Raw genomic sequence first — 17772 nt, 5'->3', positions numbered from 1 at the left:
ATCCTTCCCTATGCTGGTCCTACTGTGTGCCAGCCCCAGTTCCGTGCCTCCAACCCTTGCTCTGCGATCTCAGAGTCTGTGCTGCTCCAGTGCCGGTCTGGGGACTCTCCAACCCTCGCTGTGCTCCTGGCAGACTTCAGCCTCGTGTACGCCTGCATCATCCCTCATCCTCTGCTTGAAGGAGGTGGGGTCCTGTGGGGCTCTGCTGCTGGCTCTGGGGCTGAGCACCTGGAGCTGAGGCTGGCTCAGCTCATGGCACGTGGGAAAGCGTTGCTCTGTGTCCCCCCCACCTCCCCAAAAAGCCTCCGTGGGGCTCTGTGCCACATCCTGATGGAGGGCCGAGCCTGACCAGTCCAGGCGGGGAAAATCTGATCTGAAGCAATCGAAATTCACCCCTGAGGAGGATGTGACTCAGATCTGCCTGGCTGTGCTTCCATCTGCCTTCGGCGGTGGCGAGAACAGGGGGAGAAGCTGCCAAAGCTGTTCCGAACGCCGTGAAACCCTTTTGCTCCGCGTCGAACCCCATCGCGGGGCCGGGACCCACCGCTCACAGCCCGCAGAACCATCCCGGCACCGGAGCCCCGACCCCGGGGGGAGCCCCAGGCACCCGGCGGAGCATTGCATCCCCTCGGCTCTGCTATAACCGAAGGACCTGAGAGCCCCCCCCCGCCTCTCACCGTTACCCCCCCCCCCCCCCCCGCCCCGCTGTAGCACAGCCCTCCCCATCGCCTCCCTTCTCAGGCTGTCGCAATGGACTCTCCCAGCGCTCGGTGCGTGTGGCGGAGGCTGCAGCGCTGACGCCGGGCTGGTACCCGCGGGCTGCTCCTGCTGGATCCCCACGAGCATCCTTCCTCCTCGGAGCATCCTTCCTCCTCGCAGCCGGTGCTGGAGCAGACCACGCGCTGACACAGGTAAGGAGAGGAGGATGCCTCTATAAAGCATCTCCCCCCCCCCGCCCTCCCCCTCCCATCTGCTTTTAATTAGCATCCTCGGGGTCGCTGGCTGACGGGGAGTTCTCCTTCTCCTTCCCATCGCTGTGGCCATTTTGTCCTGAAAATCCTTGCCTCCACTTCGCTCTGCTTTTCTCTGCGTGGTCGGGAGCCCCTCGTTGCCGCTCAGCTCTGCGCAGCGCAGGGGTTGCGTTATGGGGATGGGAAACCATCCCAGCGGGTTTTGGGGAGGGGGAGTGCCACAGCTCCCCGGGGAGGGGGGTGGGGGTGACCTTGGGCGCTGGGGAGCGCCGGCTCTTCCCCATGTCGCCATGTTTCTGCAGAAGGGCTGCAGGGGGACCCTAATATGGGAACCCCCCGGGGAGGTTGGAGCGTGCAGCGACGTGGGGCCGCACCGATCGGGTGCTCAGAGAGAGGAAAGGGGTCTGGATCCCATAACCTTGTGCAGGGCTGGAGGTGGCAGCCGGGGCTGACATCAGGGATGGGGTGCTTGAGCCTTTATGCAGCCAGGAGAGCATTTGTGGGAAACCCCCACCTCCACACCCCATCTTGCAAGGCTGCGATCTGTGCCGTTTCTGCCTTCCTCAGGAAAGCAGAACCCTCATCCTAAAAGGATCTGTGTGGCCCTCGGCCGCGACCTGCAGGTGCTTGGACCCCTCCCTCCCCCCCACCCCGATGCTCCCCGCTCCCTTTGCCGAATCCCTATTGCCGAAATGCGTCACAGCCCCGTGGAAGCGGCCCCGCACCAGATGACCTTGGTGGTGGTGAAGGCCGCAGACCGGCTCCTTCCAGGGCTGCTGGGATTCCAGCCGAGGAGGGCAGCGGGTGATGAGGATTTGATGCTCAGGGATGGAAGTTGAAGCGGGGGGGGGGGGGCGATGGAGGTTGGGATTTGGGGTGGGGGGGGAGGTTTGGTGTTGTGCCGCAGCGCCAGCACCGCACCGTCCCAGGGTGTCTGCGCAGAGCCGGCGTGGGTTGGGTGCCCGCCTCGGGGGAGAGCTGCCGCCAGCCCCGGATATTTTGGAAAGGCCAAATATAGCTGTACGTTGTGCCCCAGCCCCGCTCTTATGGGGGGGGGGGGGGGGAGGTCGGGGGAGGGAGACACGCTGTGACGGCTGCGTCCTCCCTGCGGCACAACTCCTGAGTCGCGGCCTCTGCTGCCTGGCGGGTTCGTGCTGCCAGGAGTAAAAATAGCCCATTTTGGGGGGGAGGTTGGGGGAGGGGGTTCATGCTGGGTCAGCGCTGCCCGTCCCCGCTGGGGGCTGCGGGTCTGCCCCTGGCACGCATTGTGCCGTGCTCGGCAAGGGGCAACGTGGGGTGATGCCCACGGCCAGGTGGGGCTGGGGGATTGGACACGCCGGGATGGGGGGCCCTGGGGGTGTATCTGGACCCCCGTTTCCTCCCGAAACTCAGACGCAGTGGTGGTCACAGTGCGCCCGGCTCTGCCTCAGGCTCTCAGCTTTGGACATCAGCTTTGATGGAACGCACCTGCAGCCAGGCTCCTTCTGGAAGCCTCTCTGGGGTCCCCATGCCTGCTCTGCACCCACAGTGCAGTTGGGTTGGTGCCGGGCGAGAGCTGCATAACACCCGAGGGTCCCCCAACCCAAACCTCACTTCACCCCCCTGATTGTGGATGGCTACCAGAGCGTTGCTGCTGCCCTGGGAGGTTTGGGGACCCCCATGTCCCTGAAGCCTCACTGTCCTGTGGGGCACGGTGACAGCGCCACTCGGTTCCCGAAGCACTGGCGCTTTCTGGGGGTCTCCTGCTGTCCCAGCTCTTGGTGGTGGCCCCACCGTGTCTTCCAGCTTCCTTGTCCTCTGCCCCTCGTGGCTCTGACCCACAGGGCCGGCTGTCCCCAGGCCCTCGCTGTCATCGGCGCCCTGCCGGCCTGAGGGATGCTGCGCGCCCTGCTGGGGTCAGCATCCCCCCCCCCCCCCCCCGGAGGTGGGGCTCCTGTGTGGCCACACCCCCCCTAAGCCCATTGGCTGAACGGCGGGGCCGTGCCCCTCCAGCCCCATTGATGCAGGTGGGGTGGCCACGCCCCCTGCAGCTCATTGGTTCGTGGCCCAGCCTCCTCTTCCCAGCCCCATTGAGTGGGCGGTGGGGCCTTTTTTCTCTCAATGGGCTGGGCGGCCTGGGAGGGGGCCGCGGTGGGGACAGGGGCGTCCCCGCGGCCTGGGGACCTTGGCTTGTCGGCGGGGGGCTGTGGGTCCGTGCTGGGGATCCTCCAACCCTATGAGACTCTGGGGTCACAGATAGGGCTGAGATGTGGCCCCCTCGACACCCTGCTGGGATGGAGGTGCCCCAGCACCGCGCTTTGCTTCTCCGAATGGAGGGGATGTGGGGAGGGCTCTGGCGCTGCCGTGTCCCTCCATCCCCCAGCTTTTCAAGTCTCAATTCCTACGTGCCTCCATAGAATTTCTTCTCCCATTTCCCATACCCTTCAGATCCTATCTGCTCACATTCCTCACACCTGTGGGTGCCTGACCCTGCGCTGGGCTCTCGCTATGCTCACGTGCCCGCAGCCTTGCTGTGGGGCAGAGGTGCCCCCAAATCCCCCAGTTTCCATCCAAACGCTGCACGCCGAGCCCCACGCTGGATGTGCAGACCCCGGGATGAGGTGGGACGCGAGGACATCCCCACCTTAACACGGCACTGTTGTGTCTGGGTCCCCAGGTGTGGGCCACGCGGATGGGTAGCGCTGCTGCCCGGCCTCCCGCATCCAACCGCGGCCCCCAGGTGTGAGGGCTCAGTCCCGACTCAGAGACCCCCCCCCCTCCCCCTCAAAAGCCCCGCGCCGCCGTCCCATCCCAACGTCACCATGGACGAGAGCTTCCGAGACCGGACGGCGTTCATCCGCGGCGCCAAAGACATCGCCAAGGAGGTGAAGAAACACGCGGCCAAGAAGGTGAGCAAAGGCATGGACCGCGTGCAGGACGAGTACACCAAGCGCTCCTACAGCCGCTTCGAGGAGGAGGACGACGACGACGACTACGTGCCGCAGGACGGCTACTACCGGGGTGGGGAGGGGGCGGCCGAGGAGGAGGGGGCTTCCAGCGATGCCACCGAAGGACACGACGAGGAGGATGAGATCTACGAGGGCGAGTACCAGGGCATCCCGAGGCAGGACTCGCTGAAGGGCGGCGAGAGGCTGGGGGGCGAGGTGACCCCCGGGGCCTTCGACGACAGCGAGGGGCAGCGGCGCAAGGACAAGGAGGAGCTGGCGCAGCAGTATGAGCTCATCCTGCAGGAGTGCGGCCACGGGCGCTTCCAGTGGAGCCTCTACTTCGTGCTGGGACTGGCGCTGATGGCCGACGGCGTGGAGGTGTTTGTGGTGGGCTTCGTGCTGCCCAGCGCCGAGAAGGACATGTGCCTCTCCGACTCCAACAAGGGCATGCTGGGTGAGCAGGGAGAGGGCAGGGGATGGGGGGGGGTGGAGGAGGAGCGGTTCGCCCTGGGTGCGGGGAGGTGGGCTGAGGTTTGCGGGGGATGTGTGGGCTGTGGGAGTCAGGCAGGTGGGGGTATGGAGGGACAGGTGGGATGTAGGGGGCAGGGGAAGATGGAGGAGGGGGGGATGAAGTGTGGAGGGACACAGGCGTGGGGAGATGGAGTAGGGGGGGGACACGCGGGATATGGGGGACAGGAGCAGACGGAGCGTGGGGACATGAGAAGATAGGGGGGGATTTGTGAGATATGGGGGACACGGACAAGTGGGGAGTGCAGGGACAGCGCTGCGGGGGATGGGAACAGGAGGGATATGGGGAGACCCCAAAAGGACACGTGAGATGTGGGGGGACGGGAGAAGACGTGGCGTTAGGAACTCAGGTGTGAGGACATGGGTGGGTGGGGTATGGAGGGGGACATCTATGGGGCCGGGAGCAGGTGGGGCAATACTGAGGGACGGCGGTGAGGGGAGCATGTGGGGAATGGGGCCATGAGAAGATAAGGACGACGATGGAGGGGTATGAGAGAGCTGGTGGGGTGTGGAGGGACGCAGGCGTGGGGGCACGTGAGGAAACTGGGGGAGATGGAAGGACATGAGGTTGGGGGGGACGTGAGCAGAGAGGGGACGCTGTGGGCCGTGGCAAAGGGGGGCGCGGGAGTGTGTGCGCAGACGGGGGGGTGCAGAGGGGCACAGGGCTGTGGGGCACACGGGTGCACGCAGACGGAGCTGTGAGAGCGGGTCGGGGTGTAGGGGGGCACGGGATGGGGGGGGGGAGCATCACCAGATGGGGGAGCGTGAGAAGCTATGGGGGAATACAAGGATCTGGGGGGCACAGATGGAAGGGAGCACCAGGAGGGGACCAGGAGTGACAGAGGGCAGCGACGGGAACCCCCAACCCTCCCTGGCCCCCCTCCAATGGGTTGTGGGGGGTCTCAGTGCAGCAGCTGATGGGCCGAGCACCGCAGCACAGCCCTGCAGTGCCTCGTGCCCCCCCCGGCCCCCGGCTTATCTCTGTGCTGCAGCCCAGCTGCTGCCTGCTGCTGATAAGGGGATGCGGCTCCGGGGGGGGGGGGGCTGCAGGGACGGCATTGGCTGCACTGCAGTGCGCTCCCCTCTTCTATGGGGTGCCTCACCCCCATCCCAAATTTGAACCCACCGCACCCCAAGGCCTGGCAAATCAGGAAAGGGGAGGGGATGGATGTGGTCAGTGGGGGGGGCTTTGGGCTGGCACCCCGAGGAGCCTTCTGGGGCTGGGGGACCCCTCAGCCCCCCACCCCCTATAGCATCACTGATGTGGTACTGGGGGATCCCTCAGCCCCCCATCCCCCATAGCATCACCTGTGTGGTACTGGGGGACTCCTCATTCCTCTCCATCTTACGTGGCATCACTGATGTGTTGTGGGGAGACCCCACAGCTCCCCATCCCCCCATAGCATCACTGATGTGGTATTGGGGGACCCCTCAGCCCCCCACCCCCTATAGCATCACTGATGTGGTACTGGGAGACCCCTCAGCCCCCATCCCCCATAACATCACCGATGTGGTATTGGGGGGACCCCTCATTCCCCTCCATCTTACGTGGCATCACTGATGTGTTGTGGGGAGACCCCCCAGCCCCCCAGCCCTCATAGCATCACTGATGTGGTTCTGGGGGGCCCCTCAGCCCCCCATCCCCCATAGCGTCACCCGTGTGATATTGGGGGACTCCTCATTCCCCTCCATCTTACATGGCATCACTGATGTGGTGTGGGGAGACCCCACAGCTCCCCATCCCCCATAGCATCACTGATGTGGTACAGGGGGACCCCTCAGCCCCCCATCCCCCATAGCATCACCTATATGATACTGGCAGACCCCTCAGCCCCCCATCCCCCATAGCATCACTGATGTTTACTGGGGGTCCCCTCAGCCCCCCATCCCCCATAGCATCACCAATGTGGTACTGGGGGATCCCTCCACCCTATATCACACACAGCATCACTGATGTGGTGTGGGGAGACCCCTCAGCCCCCCATCCCCCATAGCATCACCTGTGTGGTTCTGGCGGATCCCTCCACCCTATATCACACACAGCATCACCGATGTTTACTGGGGGACCCCTCAGCCCCCCATCCCCCATAGCATCACCGATGTTTACTGGGGGACCCCTCAGCCCCCCATCCCCCATAGCATCACCGATGTTTACTGGGGGACCCCTCAGCCCCCATCCCCCCATAACATCACCTATGTGGGTCCCTGGTACCCAGGGCTGACACCGCTGTCCCCCCCCAGGGCTCATCGTGTACCTGGGCATGATGGTGGGCGCGTTCCTGTGGGGCGGGCTGGCCGACCGCCTGGGCCGAAGGCAGTGCCTCCTCATCTCCCTCTCCGTCAACAGCGTCTTCGCCTTCTTCTCCTCCTTCGTCCAGGGCTACGGCACCTTCCTCTTCTGCAGGCTGCTCTCGGGCATGGGGTAAGGGCAGCGCGGCTCGGTGTGCTGACGTCCCCCCCCGCCCTCCATGACGCCCCTCTCTTTGCACCCCCAGCATCGGCGGCTCCATCCCCATCGTCTTCTCCTACTTCTCCGAGTTCCTGGCGCAGGAGAAACGCGGCGAGCACCTGAGCTGGCTCTGCATGTTCTGGATGATCGGCGGCATCTACGCCTCGGCCATGGCCTGGGCCATCATCCCGCACTACGGTAAGGGGGCGGCAGCACCGCGCTGGGTGTGTTCTCAGCCCCACAAGTGTGTGTGCACTGAGCTGGGTGTGTTCTCAGCCCACAAGTGTGTGTGCACTGAGCTGGGTGTGTTCTCAGCCCCATAACCGTGTGTGCACTGAGCTGGGTGTGTTCTCAGCCCCATAACCGTGTGTGCACTGAGCTGGGTGTGTTCTCAGCCCCATAACCGTGTGTGCACTGAGCTCTGTGTGTTTTCAGCCCCATAACCGTGTGTGCACTGAGCTGGGTGTGTTCTCAGCCCCATAACCGTGTGTGCACTGAGCTCTGTGTGTTCTCAGCCCCATAACCGTGTGTGCACTGAGCTGGGTGTGTTCTCAGCCCCATAACTGTGTGTGCACTGAGCTGGGTGTGTTCTCAGCCCCATAACCGTGTGTGCACTGAGCTCTGTGTGTTCTCAGCCCCATAACCGTGTGTGCACTGAGCTCTGTGTGTCTCAGCCCCATAACCATGTGTGCACTGAGCTCTGTGTGTCTCAGCCCCATAACCGTGTGTGCACTGAGCTCTGTGTGTCTCAGCCCCATAACCGTGTGTGCACTGAGCTCTGTGTGTCTCAGCCCCATAACCGTGTGTGCACTGAGCTGGGTGTGTTCTCAGCCCCATAAGCATGTGTGCACTGAGCTCTGTGTGTCTCAGCCCCATAACCATGTGTGCACTGAGCTGGGTGTGTTCTCAGCCCCATAACCATGTGTGCACTGAGCTGGGTGTGTTCTCAGCCCCATAACCGTGTGTGCACTGAGCTGGGTGTGTTCTCAGCCCCATAACCGTGTGTGCACTGAGCTGGGTGTGTTCTCAGCCCCATAACCGTGTGTGCACTGAGCTGGGTGTGTTCTCAGCCCCATAACCGTGTGTGCACTGAGCTCTGTGTGTTCTCAGCCCCATAACCGTGTGTGCACTGAGCTGGGTGTGTTTTCAGCCCCATAACCGTGTGTGCACTGAGCTGGGTGTGTTCTCAGCCCCATAACCATGTGTGCACTGAGCTGGGTGTGTTCTCAGCCCCATAACCGTGTGTGCACTGAGCTGGGTGTGTTCTCAGCCCCATAACCGTGTGTGCACTGAGCTGGGTGTGTCTCAGCCCCATAACTGTGTGTGCACTGAGCTGGGTGTGTTCTCAGCCCCATAACCGTGTGTGCACTGAGCTCTGTGTGTTCTCAGCCCCATAACCGTGTGTGCACTGAGCTGGGTGTGTTCTCAGCCCCATAACCGTGTGTGCACTGAGCTGGGTGTGTTCTCAGCCCCATAACCGTGTGTGCACTGAGCTGGGTGTGTTCTCAGCCCCATAAGCGTGTGTGCACTGAGCTGGGTGTGTTCTCAGCCCCATAACCATGTGTGCACTGAGCTCTGTGTGTTCTCAGCCCCATAACCGTGTGTGCACTGAGCTGGGTGTGTTTTCAGCCCTATAACCGTGTGTGCACTGAGCTGGGTGTGTTCTCAGCCCCATAACCATGTGTGCACTGAGCTGGGTGTGTTCTCAGCCCCATAACCATGTGTGCACTGAGCTCTGTGTGTTCTCAGCCCCATAACCGTGTGTGCACTGAGCTGGGTGTGTCTCAGCCCCATAACTGTGTGTGCACTGAGCTGGGTGTGTTCTCAGCCCCATAACCGTGTGTGCACTGAGCTCTGTGTGTCTCAGCCCCATAACCATGTGTGCACTGAGCTGGGTGTGTTCTCAGCCCCATAACCATGTGTGCACTGAGCTGGGTGTGTTCTCAGCCCCATAACCGTGTGTGCACTGAGCTCTGTGTGTTCTCAGCCCCATAACCATGTGTGCACTGAGCTGGTTGTGTTCTCAGCCCCATAACTGTGTGTGCACTGAGCTCTGTGTGTCTCAGCCCCATAACCGTGTGTGCACCGAGCTGGGTGTGTTCTCAGCCCCATAACCATGTGTGCACTGAGCTGGGTGTGTTCTCAGCCCCATAAGCGTGTGTGCACTGAGCTCTGTGTGTCTCAGCCCCATAACCGTGTGTGCACTGAGCTCTGTGTGTCTCAGCCCCATAACCATGTGTGCACTGAGCTGGGTGTGTTCTCAGCCCCATAACCGTGTGTGCACTGAGCTGGGTGTGTTCTCAGCCCCATAACCATGTGTGCACTGAGCTGGGTGTGTTCTCAGCCCCATAACCGTGTGTGCACTGAGCTGGGTGTGTTCTCAGCCCCATAACCACGTGTGTACCGAGCTCTCCGAGTTCTCAGCTCCCACCACGCGTGCTCTGAGCTCTGTGGGATCTCAGCCCTGTCACTGCGTTGAGTTCCGTCGGTCTCAGCTTCCACCATCCGTGCGTTGAGCTCTGCGGGGTCTCAGCCCCCTGCCCTGCCCCCTCCTCACAGGCTGGAGCTTCCAGATGGGCTCTGCGTACCAATTCCACAGCTGGAGGGTCTTTGTCCTGGTCTGCGCCTTCCCCTCCGTCTTCGCCATCGGGGCTCTGACCACCATGCCTGAGAGCCCCCGCTTCTACCTGGAGGTCAGCGGGGCCGGGCGGCGCGGCCGCATCCTGCAGGGGCTGGGGGTGAAGGTGGGGCTCCCAAATGGATGCTGGGGTGGGGGTGAGACCCCATCAATGGATGCTGGAAATGGAGCGGAGACCCCCGGGCGGCTGCTGAGGGTGGGAAAAGGACCCCCGGATGGATGTTGGAGTTGGGGGAGGGACCCCCGGATGGATGTTGGAGTTGGGGTAGGGACCCCCATAAGATGTTGGAGTTGGGGTAGGGACCCCCATAAGATGTTGGAGTTGGGGTAGAGACCCCCAGATGGATGTTGGAGTTGGGGTAGAGACCCCCAGATGGATGTTGGAGTTGGGGTAGGGACCCCCGGATGGATACTGGGGTTGGGGTAGGGACCCCCAGATGGATGTTGGAGTTGGGGTAGGGACCCCCGGATGGATACTGGGGTTGGGGGTGGGTGCTGGCAGTGGCGTAGGGACCCCCAAGGGGCTGCTAGGATGGGGCAGGGACCCCCATAAAGGTGCCGGCGATGGGACAGGGACATGGCACGCGTGCGGATGGGGCAGGGATCCCAGGTAGGTGCTGGGTGCGAAGCAGGGACCCCGTGAAGGTGCTGGGGGCGCAGCGGTGCCCCCCAAATGGGTGCTGGGGGGGGGGCGGCGTTGGTGCCAGGCTGAGCCCCGGCTCCGCCCTGCAGAACGGCAAACACGACGAGGCCTGGATGGTGCTGAAGCAGGTCCACGACACCAACATGCGGGCCAAGGGCCACCCCGAGAGGGTCTTCTCGGTAAGGTCCGGCCCCCCGCCGCTCCCATCTGGATGGCATCGGCCCGCAGCCATCAGCCCCGTCCTGCTCTCATCTGCCCCATCTCAGTGCCACCAGCCCTGTCCCAATGCCGTCATCACTGCCCCAGTGTCACCAACCCCATCTGAGTGCCCCCCACCAGTGCCATCCATCCCACCCCAATCACCCCCCACCAGTGCCATCCATCCCACCTGAATCACCCCACACCAGTGCCATCCATCCCACCCCAAATCACCACCCACCAGTGCCATCCATCCCACCCCAAATCACCCCCCACCAGTGCCATCCATCCCACCCCAAATCACCCCCCACCAGTGCCATCCATCCCACCCAAATCACCCCCCACCAGTGCCATCCATCCCACCCAAATCACCCCCCACCAGTGCCATCCATCCCACCCCAAATCACCCCCCACCAGTGCCATCCATCCCATCCCAATCACCCCCCACCAGTGCCATCCATCCCACCCCAAATCACCCCCCACCAGTGCCATCCATCCCACCCCAAATCACCCCACACCAGTGCCATCCATCCCACCTGAATCACCCCACACCAGCCCCACCAGCCCCACACCCAGTGCCATCCATCCCATACTGGTGCCACCCACCCCCATAGCAGTGCGTATCCCCCCCCACCCGCTGCTTCCCCTGCCAGTTTCCACCTCGGGGAGCGGCGTCACCTGATGGGGAGGGCGATGGGGGGTGGGGGGGGTGACAGCGAGCGGGGAAACTGAGGCACGGGCGCCTGCAGGTCACCCACATCAAGACCATCAAGAGGGAGGACGAGCTGATTGAGATCCAGGCGGACACGGGCGCGTGGCACCGCCGCTGGTTGGTGCGCTGCCTCAGCCTCTCGCAGCAGGTATGGGGTCGGGTTCAGCCCCACAGCCGTGGGGTCCCTGCTGTGTCCTGTTGTCCCACCTCTCATCCTCCAACCCTGCAGGTTTGGAGCAACTTCCAGCAGTGCTTCGCGCCCGAGTACCGCCGCATCACGCTGATGATGATGGCTGTGTGGTTCACCATGAGCTTCAGGTGGGGTCTGGGTGGGTCCCTGGGATGGGGGGCATTGGGCTGGGTGCAGGAGTGATGGAGTGGGGCTGGGAATGGGGCTGGGGGCAATGGGGTGGGTACAGGAGAGAGGGGATGGGGCTGGGGGAGATGGAGTGGGTACAGGAGAGAGGGGATGGGGCTGGGGGCAATGGAGTGGGTACAGGAGCAACGAAACTGGAATGGGGCTGGAGGTAAAGGGATGGGGAGAGGAGTGATGGGATGGGGCTGGAGGCAATGGGACAGGACTGGGGGCATTGGGATGGGGCTGGAAATGAGGCTGGGAGCAATGGGATGGGGCTGGGGGCATTGAGATGGGAACGGGAGTGATGGAAGCGGACTGGGAATGGGGCTGGGGGCAATGGGATGGGCTGGGGGCTTTGGGATGGGGCTGAGAATGGGGCAGGGGCAGTGAGAGCAGGCTGATGATACTGGTATGGGACCGGTGGTATTGGGATGAGGTTGACAGCACTGGCATGGGACTGGTGGTGCTGGTATGGGGGCTGATGGCATTGGGATGGGGCTGATGGCGTTGGGATGGGGCTGATGGCATTGGGATGGGGACTGGGACACTGGGATGAGGTTGATGGCACTGGGATGGGGACAGGGGCGCTGGGATGAGGTTGATGGCATTGGGATCGGGCTGGTGGTGCTGGTATGGGGGCTGATGGCGTTGGGATGGGGATGGGGACACTGGGATGAGACTGATGGCGCTGGGCTGGAACTGGTGGTACTGGCGTGGGGACTGGGGGCACTGGGATGGGGCTGATGGCATTGGGATGGGGACAGGGACACTGGGATGAGGTTGATGGCGCTGGGATGGGGCTGGTGGTGCTGGTATGGGGGCTGATGGCGTTGGGATGGGGATGGGGGCGCAGGGATAAGATGATGGCGCTGGGATGGAGCTGGTGGTACTGGCGTGGGGACAGGGTGGGCGCAGGGTGCCAGGCTCAGCTCCTCTCGCCCCACAGTTACTACGGGCTGACGGTGTGGTTCCCAGACATGATCAAGCACCTGCAGAACATCGAGTACGCGTCACGCACCAAGCTCTTCACCCGCGAGAAGGTCCGGCACTTCACCTTCAACTTCACCCTGGAGAACCAGATCCACCAGGGCGGGGAGTACTTCAATGACAAGTGGGTGGTGGGGGCAGTGGGATGGGGCTGGGGGCGCTGGGATGGGAACAGGAGCAATGAGATGGGGGCTGGGGGCATTGGAACAGAGCTGGGGGTGTTGGGGATACAGGGATCGGATGAGGCTAGAGGCAATAGGACGGGGCTGGGGGCTTTGGGATGGGGCTGTGGGGGCATTGGGGTAGGGCTGGAGACATTGAGATGGGGATGGGGCCTCTGGGAGGGTGCTGGGGGCATTGCAATGAGGGTAGAAGCATTAGGATGGGGCTGGGGGCATTGGGATGGGGCTGGGGGCATTGGGATGGGATTGGGGACGTTGGGGCAGGGCTGGGAGTGTTGGGATGGGGCTGTGGGGACACTGGGATGGGGCTGGGGGCATTGGGATGGGGCTGGGGGCATTGGGATGAGGGTAGAGGCATTGGGACGGGGCTGGGGGCTTTGAGGCAGGGCTGGGGGCATTGGGATGGGATTGGGGACATTGGGGAAGGGCTGGAGGCATTGAGATGGGATTGGGGACATTGGGGCAGGGCTGGGGGCATTGGGATGGGGCTGTGGGGGCACTGGGGTAGGGCTGGGGGTGTTGGGATGGGTATGGGGCCTCTGGGAGGGTGCTGGGGGCATTGCAATGAGGGTAGAGGTATTAGGATGGGGCTGGGGGCTTTGGGGCAGGGCTGGGGGCGTTGGGATGGGATTGGGGACATTGGGGAAGGGCTGGGGGCATTGGGATGGGGCTGTGGGGGCATTGGGGCAGGGCTGGAGGCGTTGGGATGGGGATGGGGCCTCTGGGAGGGCGCTGGGGGCATTGCAATGAGGGTAGAGGCATTAGGATGGGGCTGGGGGCGTTGGGATGGGGCTGTGGGGGCATTAGGATGGGGCTGGAGGCGTTGGGATGGGGCCTCTGGGAGGGTGCTGGAGGCATTGCAATGAGGGTAGAGGCATTAGGACAGGGCTGAGGGCTTTGGGGCAGGGCTGGGGGCGTTGGGATGGGATTGGGGACATTGGGGAAGCGCTGGGGGCATTGGGATGGGATTGGGGACATTGGGGCAGGGCTGGAGGCGTTGGGATGGGGATGGGGCCTCTGGGAGGGTGCTGGGGGCATTGCAATGAGGGTAGAGGCATTGGGACGGGGCTGGGGGCTTTGGGGCAGGGCTGGGGGTTTTGGGATGGGTTGGGGCCTCTGGGAGGGTGCTGGGGGCATTGCAATGAGGGTAGAGGCATTGGGACGGGGCTGGGGGCTTTGGGGCAGGGCTGGGGGCATTGGGATGGGATTGGGGACATTGGGGAAGGGCTGGGGGCATTGGGATGGGGCTGTGGGGGCACTGGGGCAGGGCTGGGGGCGTTGGGATGGGTTGGGGACTTTGGGATGGTGCTGGGAGCATTGGAATGAAGCTAGAGGCATTGGGACGGGGCTGGGGGCTTTGGGATGGGGCTGGAGGCACTGGGGAGGAAACGGGAGCAGTGAGATGAGGCTGCGATGGGGGCGTTGGGATGGGGTCGGTGCAGCTGTGCAGGCTCTGTGGCACTGGGACGGGGCTGGGAGCACTGGGATGGAAACAGGAGCAATGGGACGATGGTGGGGGTGTCAGGATGGGGCCGACGGTAGCAGTACGGGGTGAGTGGCACTGGGACAGGGCTGGTGGCGTTGGGTCGGGGCTGGTGGTGCCCACATGGGGCTGATGGCTGTGTCCCCCCCTTCCCCCCCCCCCAGGTTCATTGGGCTGAAGATGAAGTCGGTGACGTTCGAGGACTCGCTGTTTGAGGACTGCTACTTCGAGGACATCACCTCCAGCAACACCTTCTTCAAGAACTGCACCTTCATCTCCACCATCTTCTACAACACAGGTTTGGGTCGAGGGGAGGGGAAGCGAGGTGGGAGGGGGGCAGACGGGAGCAGGGAGGGCGGCCTCCAAAGCCCCCCCCTCCGCCTGCCTCCCCCCAGACCTCTTCGAGTACAAGTTCATCAACAGCCGCCTGCTGAACAGCACCTTCCTGCACAACAAGGAGGGCTGCCAGCTGGACTTCAGCGACGACAACAACGCCTACATGATCTACTTTGTCAGCTTCCTGGGCACCCTGGCCGTGCTGCCCGGGAACATCGTCTCAGCGCTGCTCATGGACAAGATCGGCCGCCTCCGCATGCTGGGTGGGCGCCGCTGCCTCGGCCTCCCCCTCTCCTGCTTCCATTTCCCCCTTTCCTCTCCCGTTTTCCCCTCTCCTGACTCCGTGTGCCCCCTGCTGCCTCGGTTTCCCCCTTTCCTCCCCTGTTTTCCCTCTCCTGCCTCAGCTTCCCCTTATTGGCCTTAATTTCCCTCTCTGCTGCTTCACTTTCCCCCTTTCTGCCCCGTTTCCTCCCCTCTTGTCTCCCAGTGCCCACCTGATGCCTCAGTTTCCCCATCTCCTCCCCCATTTTCCTCTCTCCTGCCTCAGTTTCCTCCCTCTCCTATCCCAGTGTCCTCTTCCCTTCCCTTCCCTTCCCTTCCCTTCCCTTCCCTTCCCTTCCCTTCCCTTCCCTTCCCTTCCCTTCCTTCCCTTCCCTTCCCTTCCCTTCCCTTCCCTTCCCTTCCCTTCCCTTCCCTTCCCTTCCCTTCCCTTCCCTTCCCTTCCCTTCCCTTCCCTTCCCTTCCCTCCCCTCCCCTCCCCTCCCCTCCCCTCCCTTCCCCTCCGTTTCCCCATATTTGCCTCAGTTTCCCTCCCTCCTGCTTCATCCTCCCCCTTTCTGCCCCATTTTCCCCCCTCTCCCATCCCAGTGCCCCCCTCCACTGCCTCCGTTTCCCCCCTGCTCCCTCATCCCCCCCCTTTACACTCTGTCCCCCCACAGCCGGCTCCAGCGTGATGTCCTGCGTCAGCTGCTTCTTCCTCTCCTTTGGGAACAGCGAATCTGCCATGATCGCGCTGCTCTGCCTCTTCGGTGGCGTCAGCATCGCCTCCTGGAACTCCCTGGATGTGCTCACGGTGGAGCTCTACCCGTCCGACAAGAGGTGCGTGGGGCGCTGGCTGCAACGCCTGGGCCTCTTGCTGCGAGGTTTGGGCTCTGAGATGCAGGATTTCGGGTCCTGGGTGCAAGGATTTGGGGATTGAGTGCAAGGATTTGGGGGCAGGGTGCAAGGCTTTGGGATTTGGGGGCAAGGCTTTGGGATTTGGGTGCAAGGCTTTGGGATTTGGGTGCAAGGCTTTGGATGCAAGGCTTTGGGATTTGGGTGCAAGGCTTTGGGTTTTGGGGGCAAGGCTTTGGGTGCAAGGCTTTGGGATTTGGGGGCAAGGATTTGGGTTTTGGGTGCAAGGCTTTGGGATTTGGGTGCAAGGCTTTGGGATTTGGGTGCAAGGCTTTGGGTGCAAGGCTTTGGGTTTTGGGGGCAAGGCTTTGGGATTTGGGTGCAGGGCTTTGGGTGCAAGGCTTTGGGTTTGGGTGCAAGGCTTTGGGATTTGGGTGCAGGGCTTTGGGTGCAAGGCTTTGGGATTTGGGTGCAAGGCTTTGGGTGCAAGGCTTTGGGTTTGGGTGCAAGGCTTTGGGATTTTGGTGCAGGGCTTTGGGATTTGGGGGCAAGGCTTTGGTTTTGGGGGCAGGGCTTTGGGATTTGGGTGCAGGGCTTTGGGTTTTGGGTGCAAGGCTTTGGGTTTTGGGTGCAAGGCTTTGGGTTTTGGGTGCAGGGCTTTGGGATTTGGGTGCAGGGCTTTGGGATTTGGGTGCAAGGCTTTGGGATTTGGGTGCAAGGCTTTGGGTTTGGGGGCAAGGCTTTGGGATTTGGGTGCAAGGCTCTGGGTTTGGGGGCAAGGCTTTGGGATTTGGGTGCAAGGCTTTGGGTTTTGGGTGCAAGGATTTGGGTGCAAGGCTTTGGGTTTGGGTGCAAGGCTTTGGGTTTTGGGGGCAAGGCTTTGGGATTTGGGTGCAAGGTTTTGGGATTTGGGTGCAAGGTTTTGGGATTTGGGTGCAAGGCTTTGGGGTTTGGGTGCAAGGTTTTGGGATTTGGGTGCAAGGCTTTGAGATTTGGATGCAAGGATTTGAGTTTTGGATGCAAGGCTTTGGGTTTTGGGGGCAAGGCTTTGGGATTTGGGGGCAAGGCTTTGGGTGCAAGGCTTTGGGATTTGGGTGCAAGGCTTTGGGATTTGGATGCAAGGCTTTGGGTTTTGGGTGCAAGGCTTTGGATTTTGGGTGCAAGGCTTTGGGATTTGGGTGCAAGGCTTTGGGTTTTGGGGGCAAGGCTTTGGGTTTTGGGTGCAAGGCTTTGGGATTTTGGGTGCAAGGCTTTGGGATTTGGGTGCAAGGCTTTGGGTTTTGGGGGCAAGGCTTTGGGATTTGGGTGCAAGGCTTTGGGATTTGGGTGCAAGGCTTTGGGTGCAAGGCTTTGGGATTTGGGTGCAAGGCTTTGGGATTTGGGTGCAAGGCTTTGGGTTTTGGGTGCAAGGCTTTGGGTGCAAGGCTTTGGGATTTGGGTGCAAGGCTTTGGGTTTTGGGGGCAAGGCTTTGGGATTTGGGTGCAAGGCTTTGGGATTTGGGTGCAAGGCTTTGGGTGCAAGGCTTTGGGATTTGGGTGCAAGGCTTTGGGATTTGGGTGCAAGGCTTTGGGATTTGGGGGCAAGTCTTTGGGATTTGGGTGCAAGGCTTTGGGTTTTGGGTGCAAGGCTTTGGGATTTGGGTGCAAGGCTTTGGGTTTTGGGGGCAAGGCTTTGGGTGCAAGGCTTTGGGTTTTGGGTGCAAGGCTTTGGGTGCAAGGCTTTGGGTTTTGGGTGCAAGGCTTTGGGTGCAAGGCTTTGGGTTTTGGGTGCAAGGCTTTGGGTGCAAGGCTTTGGGTTTTGGGTGCAAGGCTTTGGGTTTTGGGTGCAAGGCTTTGGGATTTGGGTGCAAGGCTTTGATTTTTGGGTGCAATGCTTTGGGTTTGGGTGCAAGGCTTTGGGATTTGGGTGCAAGGGTTGGGTGATGGGTGCACAGCGTTGGGTTTGAGGTGCAAGGATTTGGGGGTTTGGTGCAAGGCTTTGGGCTCTGGTTGCAAGGTTTTGCGGTTTTCGATGCAAGGGTTGGATGAAGGGTGGAAGATGTTGAGTTTCAGGTGTGAGATTTGGGGCTTTCAATGCAAGGCTTTGGGGTCCTGGGTGCAGGGTGCGAGGTTTTGGGTTTTTAGGTGCCAGGATTTGGAGGCTGATTGCGAGGTACTGAGCTTTAGGTGCAAGGTTTTGAGGGTTGGGGTTCTGGATTTGGGGCTTTAGTTGCAAGGTTTGGGTTTTAGTTGCAAGGCTTTGGGTCT

At 62.1% G+C, this 17772-nt stretch overlaps 2 protein-coding genes across 2 annotated transcripts; one reads left to right on the top strand and one right to left on the bottom strand.

Moving 5' to 3' along the window:
• Positions 1-729: 729 nt before the first annotated feature.
• SV2A (synaptic vesicle glycoprotein 2A) lies at positions 730-15610 on the top strand. Its single transcript, XM_052672712.1, has 12 exons — positions 730-911; positions 3628-4352; positions 6668-6848; positions 6922-7073; positions 9435-9568; positions 10246-10335; positions 11104-11214; positions 11296-11384; positions 12371-12535; positions 14241-14374; positions 14472-14675; positions 15351-15610. The coding sequence occupies exons 2-12, from the start codon at positions 3773-3775 to the stop codon at positions 15608-15610; spliced, it is 2100 nt and encodes a 699-aa protein (XP_052528672.1). The 5' UTR covers positions 730-911; positions 3628-3772.
• Positions 15611-16114: 504 nt separating this feature from the next.
• LOC128075703 (protein LIAT1-like) lies at positions 16115-17090 on the bottom strand (the record flags this gene model as incomplete). The annotated part of the gene is given in 4 exon segments (XM_052672703.1): positions 16115-16249; positions 16602-16753; positions 16933-17041; positions 17044-17090. Coding segments are annotated over 4 exon segments (443 nt in total), but the record flags the coding sequence as incomplete, so codon positions are not given.
• Between the last annotated feature and the right edge of the window lie 682 nt (positions 17091-17772).

Source organism: Tympanuchus pallidicinctus, unplaced genomic scaffold, assembly GCF_026119805.1.
Source record: "Tympanuchus pallidicinctus isolate F22 unplaced genomic scaffold, pur_lepc_1.0 scaffold122, whole genome shotgun sequence".
Taxonomy (NCBI): domain Eukaryota; kingdom Metazoa; phylum Chordata; class Aves; order Galliformes; family Phasianidae; genus Tympanuchus; species Tympanuchus pallidicinctus.
The sequence above is the reverse complement of the archived record's forward strand: the minus strand, read 5'-3'. Positions and strand labels throughout refer to the sequence as shown.